Source organism: Cervus elaphus, chromosome 30 (assembly GCF_910594005.1).
Source record: "Cervus elaphus chromosome 30, mCerEla1.1, whole genome shotgun sequence".
Classification (NCBI taxonomy): Eukaryota; Metazoa; Chordata; class Mammalia; order Artiodactyla; family Cervidae; genus Cervus; species Cervus elaphus.
In genome coordinates, this window is record NC_057844.1 from 45526555 (window position 1) to 45538908 (window position 12354).

Consider the following 12354-nt stretch of genomic DNA (forward strand, 5'->3'; position numbering starts at 1 on the left):
TTTATTTATAATTTACTCTCCTCTAGTAATAAATAACTTTTGTTCATATTGTAAATTTGCTAATGCCAATGAAAACACATGGGGGGAACCTTAAATCATCACCAAATTCCGCTAACATCCACAGGCCATATGATATTCTAAGACAAGTCATACCAACATGAACCTGTGAGGACAGAAGACAAAAATATGTTTGTAGTGGTCACATAAACATTTGAGGTTTTTATTAGGGATCTATCACTATTTGTTAACTCATTGAAATAATTTATTTAAAGAGAAAAAAAATCATTTTCCATTCTTTTGGGAATGTTTGGAGTATTCACAGAGTATCTGTGATTTCCTTAAGTGCTGCATTTTGGACTGATTAAAACTTTTATATTATTAAAAGCTATTGGAATTGCAAAGTTTCCAAAAGCATTTTTCTCCAATGATAGAGAGTAAAAACAAAGCACTGAGTTAGAGTTACAAATCTACACTCCTATAGATATGGGAATAATATATTTTGTTTCATCAACATGTCTCCTTTACATTATTCAGCACAAAGCTTTGTGAAATAAGAATCATGGGAATATAAGAATATAAAGGAAAAAGGTACAAATAACAGCTTCATAAACTGAAAAATGTACATAAATAAATCATGTATATGTGGGCAGTTTGCTTAGCTGGCAAGAAACAAAATATGGAAAATCTGCTTGTTAAACAATAACTACAGAGTGTGCTTTTATGATGTTTTTCACCGCAGTAATTCATATTAGAGATAGAAGCAGTTGCATGTTAAATAAAATCATTGAGCATTGTTCCCTTCATATTGTAAAGAGCTGACTTATGTTGTTTTTAGATGCCTCCCATTAGAAAGTAAATATTCCTTCAATGCTATGCATTTCACAAAATTTAATAAAGATGAACTATAAATAAAGTCACTGGGAGATTTCAGACAGTTTTATTAGGAGATTGTTGAAAAGAAAAAGAAAATTAAATACAATAACAGTAAACGTGGTTCTCACATTGAAACCAGGCTCAAAGAACTAGGCTACCATAGAAAAATTTCCAATTCTTGCATTATGATGTAAAAACAGATTTTTGTACAGATTTTGTACAACAAAATTCGTAATAACCTTTTATCATTTTTAGAAAACTTTAAATATATAGATAAAAATAGACAATTTTCATAGGTCCTACATGAAGATGAGTATGTTCTGTTTCAAGGGCTTGCATAGAGCGCAAATGTGGTTATAATATAGAACAACTAGACATTAATAATTTTAGGATTACAAAAGCATGGAAACCATAAAATGGGCACAATTTTACTTGTTTAAACCAAAAAACGAATTTTAAACCAACCTGTATAACTAATAAAGGGGAAAAAAATTAAGTTACAGACTTAAAATAACATTTCTTGACTTGTAATATTTACAACATGTTAGTAAGATTCTCTCTTAGCATATAGCTGATAGCTTTTTTTTTTTTTTTATTCCTTTCTAAAATTTCCTTTTATAGTGAACCAAACACTAAAGCATTCTCAAGGGTCTGGAAAATATGTATTTTAAAACTATTTAACCTACTTAACAGGTGACTCTATGCAAGAAGCAGAGCAATGGCTGATTGCTACTTTATGGAAGTTGTGGGCTTTTAAAAAAAAGCTTTCAAAAAATGTATGATTCAAAAGGTTGCCACAAGTCCCTCTGATTTTAAGTGTTATAATCCTTTAAAGACTGCATACAGGGAAAAGCAAGAGATACATACAACAAGGAATAAAATCTCTTGTGTTCAAATAACAAAAGATGTTTATGGAAGAACTATGCTTGGAAAACCAAGTTTCTATAAAGCACTTACTAACAGTGTTTTAAATAAAAATATTGCTCCCTTTTAAGCAAGCTAAAAATAGGAACTGCATATATAACCTTTTTATTGTATTAAAAATGGCCTTAGCTGGTTAATAGCGAGCTACACAAAAGAAATATGTTTCAGTATTGCAAGGAAGACCTAAAAACTATAGAAGCTTAGTGCCAGTGTATCTATAATGTTAATTTCTTATCCAAATCATTAATAGCCAATGAGAACTATCTTTAAACATTTTTAAGCTAGTTTCCTTGGCCATTTAAGATTTTGCTATTTATGGTAATAAATAACATTACGATCATAAAATTTTAAGATGACAGCAAAATCATAAAATGTCCAGCAACTGTACTGACTCATGATTTCAGTCTTTAAAGGTGTAACTCCAAGTATGTAAAAAAAAAGAGAAGGTAACTTCAGCATGTAGTAAGCACTGTTTGCAGCTTGACTTCCAGTTATCTGCACAAAAGTGAAAACACATATGGTAACTCTCAAGAAGACAGTGAAAATAACACATAGGCACCCTTCCCTCTGACCAGGGTGGGAAGCACAACACATTTGAACTTTATCACTCAGCGCTACATGGTATTGGACTGATACATCAAGGATCAAGAGTTTGTTAGGTTTTGTCTTTCAGCAACATTAACATAATATGACATTAACATATAAAAATATTTCTGGTGTTTTGATTTACTATTCAGCCACAATCCATTCTCAATAGTGCAGTTTGGGGCACTAACTAGGGTTCAATATACAAATAAAAGTGGCTGACACAGAGTTCTGTTGTCACCAGATGCATAAGATCTCATTCATTAATACTGTGACTCCAGACAAATATTTACATGCCTGCATGCGTTAAAACCAGAAAGGTGTCTTTCTGACCAACAGGGTGACAAAACATATTTTCTAAAATTTTCATTTTCCTAAACTCTAGTATACTACTGCATACATAATACCTTCCTTGTATGTTTTATGTTTATATACTGTACATGTGACCAACAGTTTGAAGAAGAAGCATCCTGATCATTTTAAGTTCTATATACCACTACCAGTTTGGAATGAAAACATGTTACATTTATATATATTTTAAGGTAAAAAGACCTTCAGTGAAACCTTTTGGCTTATATCCAATGCTTCTTTTCAGATATGCAAAATGTTATTTCACGGGGCTGTTGTCAATATCCATTTGTTGGTCTTTTGGAAAGTACGTGAGACAAAAATCTTCAGGAGAAAAACCACAGTTAGAGAGTTTAAAATAGAATGTAACAGAATATTATTCTGTGATTTACTGATTTTTTTAGGAATCCTCTATGTCCTCTACAAGTTCATTTCCAAGTGTCCTTGCTGGTTTCTGGAGGACATAATTCTGTAAGTCTAGGTGACCAGTGCTACAAGAGTCTTGATGTGCTCAGATACAGAATTTTCAGAAGAGGAAAATGGTTCATTCCATTAAAAAAACAAAGGTAGGTCTTATTCAGACCTGCTTTTAAACTGTATACAAGTGTCCAGCAGCAAAGTTGCAGTTATTAACTGTATGAAGTTTGATACTTGTACATTTACAAACATTCTCAGGTCTCTGGTATGAACCACAGATGAAAATCAATAAAGGAAAACCTTTTTTTGTAGAATACTTAAACTTTTAAAGAACATTAATACACAAAATTGAGGAAGTTCCCTTAAAAGGACTTTATTTTTTTCCAAACTTTCCAATGACGAATGTCTGACTGCAGAGTTCTTTACTATAACATGGGTTTCTTCAACAGGAAAGATTCAGTACATGACAGTAGTTTTCAAATACAGTCTTCCATCTAAAAATGAACAACAAAAAATTATTATATGACATCTTGGAGACAAATGTGAAAATAAAAACTACTCAACCTGATATAAAATTTGTGGGTTTTACTCTATCTTCACTTATTTAGGAAGCAACATTTTTCACATATTCTCAAAGTTAATTTCTTAATTACATTGAGTTTATATGTTTGAAAAGAATGCAACATTTCATAAATTCTCATAAATATATATTTGCTATTTTGATATCAGTACAGAGCACTCAGAAAATAGGTGAGAGTATATGTGTGTGTTTTACTGATATGCAAAGCTAGTTGATTTCTGTTGAATGACAATTACTTCCTCCAGCTTGCAGAACCAATTTTTTTCTGAATGCACTCAGATATATCTCCATTATGAAAGACTGAGCTCCCATCTTACTCCTTAGAGGTCTTGTTAAATATACTATGTAATGCAACTCGTGTGCATACTTGTTGCTATTTATATGAAAGTCATCCAGGTTATTTCATCAGTATCAATGAACTATAATCTTTCCACCTTGAAGTGAGATTAATAGAATAATTAAATGTTAAGATGCAAATATATTACTCAACTTTTACCAGTTGAGAAACACAGCTATGTGAAAAAGAAAAGCAAATTAAATCTTCAAAAAATCTACTAGAATGAAGCATAAATAAGAAATTAAAAACCCAGAGGAAAAACAAAGCAAAATATAAACTTATTACCCTCTCAACTGTCCACTTTATGGTGTGGTTTAAACTTTCGAAATATTTGTATAAAGTGTTTGAATTTCACATAATTTAATATCTATAGTAGGAGATATATAGAAAAGTAAAGTCTTCAAACATTTGAAAAATGCTTATTGCAGTGCAAGTGTTTGCAAAATGTCTGGTAACTTTAAGAATTAATACATAAGGAACTAGAAATAAACTACAGTGATTTAGGAAACAGAGTCTAAATATTTGTAGATCTCATCTTCAACATTAAGCTAATTGAGTGCTTATACATAATCTGTGGTAATTAGTAAGTAACTTAAAGCCAATGTTAAACCATTTTTCTACTTCACAGAAATATTGATGTACCTAAATTGTACATTCCTACCACATGTTTTAGCTTTGCCTCCAGGATATTATGAACTCTGGTTTATTGGTATAATCTAAGCACCCAGTGCATGTTCAATAAGTATGGGTTTGAATGAACAAATCAGATACAATTTTCATGTGGTTTATATATACAAAGAAGATAAATAAGCCCAAATAAACCTAATAAACTAATGTTATAAAAAATTAAAAAATAAAGTTTCAGTTTTTCACATTCTTAGTATGTGTCTAAAAATCAGAACTCCTAATAGATATTTTTGATAATGATTTTTACTAAGTAAAGCAACTAAATGGTTTTAAAATCTAGTAATAGAAATTATAGAAATAACCAAAGAAGTAGAATACTTATGCTTTTAACCAAAATTTTCTTAGTCTTTATTTAATTTAATCCTACTTTTCTTTCCTTCCAATTTATCTCAATATTTCTATCACTCATGTATTCACTTATGTTGAAGATATCATTCTCATTCTTTTCTTTTTTTTAAAAAATAGACAATGTTCCTAAGATTAGACAGGGGAGGAGAAACATTTGTCCTCAAAATTTAAATTTCCTTCAGTGAAGTCCTTCAGAATACTTGTGGAAAAGAAATGATTTGCTCAAAATTAACATTTCAAGATTATGAATTCTTAAAAGTCTTTTTCTATTAAAGAAAAAAATTAAAGCCTTAAAGATTATTTTCTAATTGTCTGTGATACCGATAGCATATTAGGAGAAAGAATGCAGTAGCAAAGAATGGTTATACAAAAATCATTCATTAATCATGAATCATTGTATGTTTGCACATTGTTATAAGGAGAAGGAAATAGCAACCCACTCCAGTATTCTTGCCTGGAGAATCTCATGGACAGGGGAGCCTGGTGAGCTACTGTCCATGGGATCGCAGAGTTGGACACGGCTGGGGACACAGCACACACATTGTTTTAAAAGATCCACTAGCCAAATTCTTCATCCAGGTTCTAGATAGTTGGCATTGACTTTCTTCTCTAATCTTATCTGTCACCCCTCTCCCTCATGCAGTGACCCTGTCGCACATCAAGCTCTGCACTGCTGAGGTCTGTTATTCCTTCTAGAAGCTTCAAAATAAGTACCTCCTCTTTCCCTGCTCACATTGCTGTCCCTTACTATTAAACATCTCTTAATAGAGCTCACCCTAAGAATCAATTCCATAGCACTTTGTCTCACTTTGATGTTACATATGAGAAGTTTCTTACATGGCGAGACTCACAAAAAGCAGCAGCCATAATTCTTTCCCCGTCAGTATCAGAAGGAGAATGCTTCAGCATGATGTTTTCTTTAAAGCTTTTAATGCAGTCTTAAATGTTAAACTTTTGGAGAAATTAGTTAATTGACATGTTTAAGTGCTAAAAATAATTCCTTTAGCATTTACAGGCTTAAAAGTCTACCTGAAACTAAATTTTAAAACAAAAATATATACATTAAAAATAGAATAATTTCATTAAGATTTTTATTGCAGCCATATATATAATATGTTTATAAAAATTATAAACATTATATTTATGTGCTCAGTATTTAGTCTACTATAACAATTACTTTTAATAAATATGTCTCTCAAATTTTTGACTCATGTTCATAACAGGTGGAAAGCATCAAGCATTAAAAATGCTAGCTATATAATAGATTCCAATTGCTATGAAAGAAAGTGAAGTCACTCAGTCATGTCCGACTCTTTGCAACCCTATGGACTGTAGCCTACCAGGCTCGTCAGTCCATGGAATTTTCCAGGCAAGAGTACTGGAGTGGGTTGCTATTTCCTTCTCCAGCAGATCTTCCCAACCCAGGGATCGAACCCAGGTCTCCCGCACTGCAGGCAGACTCTTTACCATCTGAGTCACCAGGGAAGCCCCCAATTGCTATAGCTAAGGCATTCCCGTGGTTCAATAATACTTAGATATCAGAGATCATCTGCCTTAGAATTAACTGGAAATAGAAATTTATCAGGCACAGGCAGACTCTAGAAGTCTAGAGTAACTCTCTCTGCCTTATCTACAGAGCCTAACTTTGAAGCTATTCTACTATATAATTTTTTGTCATATTTATTAAAACGTTTTATTTAGTCACTAAGTCGTGTTCATGGACTCCTTGTGACCCCATGGACTGCAGCCTGCAAGGCTCCTCTGTCCATGGGATTTGTCATATTTATTAAAATGTTTTACTTAGTCACTAAGTCATGTTCCTGGACTCCTTGTGACCCCATGGACTGCAGCCTGCAAGGCTCCTCTGTCCATGGGATTTCCCAGGCAAAAATACTGGAGTGGGTTGCCATTTCTTTCTCCAGGGGACCTTCCCCACTCAGGGATCAAATTCACATCTCCTGCATTGCAGGAGTATTGTTTCCCACTGAGCCACCGGGGAAGCCCTTATTGAAACATACTTATGGATAAATCAGAATCTGTAAGGGAAAAGAAGTTTTAAGTAATTGTATGTTGTTCCTGAGAAGTTATATTGACCTGCTAATCTACAGCAAATAATCACATACGGATGTACCCAGAGAGCTAACAGCAGGCTTCTGAGTTATGGGACTATAGGTCTATCTCAGGCCTCAGATAACAAACCACCAGAGAGCAGGCCTAATGGCAAGGGTGCTAGAAAAAATACATGGGCCCATAATTCAAACTGTGCCATGGTTTTATGTTATGTAATAAGCATTCCAATACTCTGTCCTTGCCTGATGGAGCCCTATAGAAGGTCCTAAAAAGCAAGCTACAGGATGGAGATTATTGGAACTTCTGAGTGTTTTCATGGCTAAGACTTCATTATTCAGAGGTGTGTTACTTGCATTTAGAAACTCAGAGGCTTATTCATGTTTTGTTTTCATGACTGTCCTTTGTACATTATACTTCATTGCTAACTAGATAATCTCACATCTACTCATCACTTCCTATATTATCTTTATTTCTGCATTTGTTGGCCACAGAGAAATATTTTTCCTGATGCTGAGCATGGTTTATTAAACAATCATTCCCTGATAATTCAACTGGGTAAGAATTTTTTTAAGATCAAATCAACTGGAAATAGGAGCTTCCCAGGTGGTGTTAGTGGTAGAGGACTTGCTTGCCAATGTGGGAGAATTAAAAGACGAAGGTTCAGTCCCTGGGTCTGGAAGGTCCCCTGGAGAAGGGCATGGCAACCCACTCCTGCCTAGAGAATTCCATGGACAGAAGAGCCTGGTAGGCTACAGTCCATAGGTTTGCACAGTCAGACACAACTGAAGTGACTTAGCATGCAAATTGGAAATAAAGGTAATAATAATTATGAACAGCATAGATAATATTTTCTGAGAGTCTATTGTGTTCAGGGCACTTTACAGATTTCAAATCTAAACTTTTCAACAACTCAACAAAAAATGTATTCTTAATGCCTTTTACAAATAGGCTATTAAAGCCTAAAAAATTTAAGTTATCTTGCACATTTTCAAAGAACTAGCAAATAGATATGCAATGAATTGATACTTGCTTGAATCCACATCTATTCCATTATGTCACTTCCTCTAAAAAGCAATTGGAAGATTACTGGGGGAAATACACTGACTCTGATGCAGAGGAAGGGACTGAATCTTAGACACCTTGATATCATCAGTCTCCCTGTTTTGTAAATCTGTTCTCACCATTTTCTCAGAAAACAGAGGCTTCCTTTTAGTATGCAAAGCCTCAACTGAACAACTTGAAATCAGAACTAGAATTCTTATAGTTTGGTTTCAGAGCAAATATCTTCCTTTGACACAATGATTATTTGCTTTTGTAAGGGAGGCTGATATGACAGAAAAATCATCAAGCGGCACTTTGTGCATGGGAGTACTTAATTAAAAAGTCTCTTCTAATTAAAAGCATGTGGGAGTAGGGATTGAGTGAAACTATTTAAATTACAAATTCCTTTAATAGTTCCAAAGTTCATTGTGATTTGATGCTTACAGCTCTAATTTGGTGAATAAGTATCTAGATCACTGAATAGTTTATTGCAGGTATGAATTTTTGTATGCTGCTTATTGTTATAATGCAGAATTAGATCTACAGATGAGTTAAAGAAAATATTTTAAATTCCTTATAAAAATGGATCTCATGTTTTAATCTAGTTCTGTTTTGTGTTTGTGAGTTATATTTACTTTTTTAATTTACTTTTTATTTTATATTGGAGTATTGTTGATTTACAATGCTGTGTTAGTATCAGGAATACAGCAAAGTGATTCAGTTATACATATACACTGTTTTAATATTTTGTAACTATTATTATATGTAGTTATTTCTAACATCTAATACGTATAGACAGATATAGAATTTAGCTCATATTCCACATATGAACCTAAAGTATTAAATAGTTGATCATTTATTTTAAAAAGCTAATGAAGTTTGTTCAACAACAATCGCAATATATGATGAGATTTTATTACGAATTGGAACAATTTCAAATTGCTTAGTTGGATGATACCAGAAATCTAATGCTTTCATGGAAACATTAACGAGGGACTGTGTCACTGAAGAGTATTACTCAGTATGCAGATAGGTATATGTTCCAGTTTTGAATAGAACTGCCTTGAAAACATACACAAGGATCTCTTGCTTTTTTTTTTTTTGCACAAAGAGACTAATAAATTACATTTCTGTTAAGAAGTGGCTTTATTAAAAATAGCATCCGTTTGATCAAAACTTATATCCAGAAACCTGTAATTGAATGAAGTTTGCTGCTTTCACAAAAAAAGTTGTATGTGCCCATATCTTACTACTCCAGAGCTGAGAAAAATAGGAATATAACAGAGGGCAAACATATAAGATCGTTTATCTAGAATGTTTAATATTTACTTAAAGAATATTAGGCTAATATGAAATGTAGTAGCCTTAGACTTTTCTCAACATAATGTCTTAATCACATAAAGTAAGGGAAACCAAAACAAGCGATGAAAACAAATGTTAATGATTCATGTGATATTTGATAAGACAACGAAAGGAAGTCAAAATAAAAGCAAGCAAACAGAAACAGATGGGAAGGATCTTTGTCAAGTCATAACCCCTCTTCTAAAACCCCTAAAGGAAGAAGCTAATTAAAGAAAATATTGTTTCTTGCTTTTTTATATAATTTTATATTTAGAGTAACAACATTCTGCTACTGCTGAAGCAAAGAAGCAGAGACAGAAAGTCTACATTTAACATGAAAAATATTTTAAGAGAGATTGATGTTCAGCACAAGCTCTTTTACAAGAGGATACTGAGTAAATATCATTTCTTCTCATGAAATGCAGATAATAACAGTATAAGTGATTTCCAGAAGTTACGGTCAAGGTTGTGTTCAAAAACGATGAAAAGGCAAAAACTGAAGAAGTTGCAGCAGATTTTGAAATTTAGATCTTTCAGGGTGACAGTTGCATAACCTGAGGCCCACAAAGTTGAGTGAAAATGAGAAAGGACTGGACATCAGATCCCTTTTGAATGCTTACTCTATAAGAACCTGGTGCCATTCTAGAGAGTAGGCACAGACTATGCCAGCAGGGTATCTGATACAGAAGCCAAATATACCAGTACAGGCAGTAGGTAATGGGTTACCTAATGGACCAAAATGGCCCAGCTCATTTGAAATCACAGTAGATAATATCGCGTTTATTACAAAGTTAGTATGAAGTAAAGCTCTTGATTGTGGCTGATATTGTAAACAATTTTATAAACAAGAACTCCTTTTAATATATTTTTCAGTTTTCTTCAAAGAAGAAAGTGGATGAGAACATCTAGTTTAAAACATGCTCTGAGAACAGAAGATTATCTAAAGTTACTATACATACGTTAAAAGGTAACTACACTTTTAAACAAAAACAATAAAAATAAATCCCTTTCTACATGTGAAGAAACTTTTATTAGGCTCTAGGTAAGCCTTCCCAGGTGGCGCGAGTGGTAAAGAACCCACCTGCCAATGCAGGAGACATGAGGCTGATCTAATCATACATTCTTTTTAAATGGGAAACTAAACATACCAACCAGTGAGAGTTGAGCTTAAAAATGTGGAGAGAAGGCATTTGAAGATGTACAGATGTCTATGGTTAATCTTAGCAAACTTGGAGTTATTTAGTCAACTCCAGCCCTGGGCAAAATAATTTTTCCAAATGACTAGTCAGTTTAAAGTATCTCAGTTCCTCTAAGAAATTACATTCTCATTGTAGGTCCCTTAAAGAGTCCCTTTGCTTGAATTTCAGCATTTGTCCATTATGTCCACTATTTACTGCTTGTCTATTCACCAAGAACCAGGCAATCTATGCTTAATGTTAAAACAATTAGCCCTCTATTAAAATGTCTTAGCTGTGAAAGATCAGCCTGTACTCATGGAAATAGGATTTGGATCCTATACATTGTATTACTAAGACCTAAGTGTTCTTACAACACTTGCCCTAGGATCCACACTCTTGTCCTCTGCCAAGTTATTTTTACTATGCCTATACTTCTATTTGCATATCAGTTTAGAATACACAGCCTGAGTCTAATCATGAGGAAATATCAAATGCAAAATGAGAAACATTCTCTTAAGACTTTTTTCAAACATGTCAATTTTACAATATTTTTTACGATTTTTAAAAGGCACACAATCAAATGCACACAATCAAAGAAACAAAAGGGAAATTACAACTAAATATAATGTGATCTTAATTTGGATTTAGGAATGCTGTAAATGCTATAAAGGATATGATTGGGTCAAATGACAAAATTAGAGTGTCAATATCAGCTTAAACAAAAGTATTGTCAATGAAATAGGTTATTGGGCTGATAAATACACTGTATTTATGTATAAGAGAAAAATCCTTACTTTTAATAAGTATTCCCTGGAATGTGTATTGGAGAAGGAAATGGCAACCCACTCCAGTGTTCTTGCCTGGAGAATCCCAGGGACGGCAGAGCCTGGTGGGCTGCCGTCTATGGGGTCGCACAGAGTCTGACATGACTGAAGCGACTTGGCAGCAGCAGCAGCAGAATGTGTATGGGTAAATATAACAGGTAAAGTACCATGATTTATACATCTTACTTTCAAATCCTTCAGAAAATATTATGCAGTAGAGAAAATTATAAAGTATATAGAAGAAAAACATTAACAATAGGTGAAGATTTGCAAAGTGCATATGAGAGTTGCAAAAATTTTTTGCTTTTCTGTAAGTACAGTTTTTTTTTTCAAATATATATTAAAACTAAATAGGTTTCCTAGGAGGAAATGAATAAAATATAATATAGGTTGCCTAAGTGAAATGAAATTTTAATATATCACCAATATCAGATATTTATTTATAACTAGTTGAAGATTTATCCTCTCCACTATCCACGGGCACCATTGTTACACTGATTCTATGAGCAGTATTCTCACAGTAAATATGCTGCTTATAGCAAGGTTTTAAGAAATTCTATTCAAATATCAAATAGCAAGGTGATGCTGGGTGATTTTCTTAATAGAGTTCTCCAGAAAAACCAGATTCAGATTCATGAAACTTGTTGGACTGAGGGTGAGGATATAAGCTGGATTCTGGTCTATTGGCCCATTATGCTTGAATGGTAAATTTACAATTGCAAAGTTTATGAAGTCTACTTAATTGTCTTACTCTTTAGTTGGTGAGGGCTGTGCAGGCAATGTGCACTGGGTATAAAGAAA

The 12354-nt window shown here is 33.2% G+C and overlaps 1 protein-coding gene across 2 annotated transcripts in view; it reads right to left on the bottom strand.

Annotated features, from left to right (window-relative positions):
- Positions 1-921: 921 nt before the first annotated feature.
- The window catches only part of DACH1 (dachshund family transcription factor 1), a 451469-nt gene continuing 440036 nt past the window's right edge, over positions 922-12354 (bottom strand). For both annotated transcript variants that reach the window (XM_043892205.1, XM_043892206.1), the window contains one exon: positions 922-3641. In XM_043892205.1, the coding sequence (XP_043748140.1) occupies positions 3604-3641 (38 nt within the window). In that variant the 3' untranslated portion in view covers positions 922-3603. The remainder of the gene's footprint in view (positions 3642-12354) is intronic.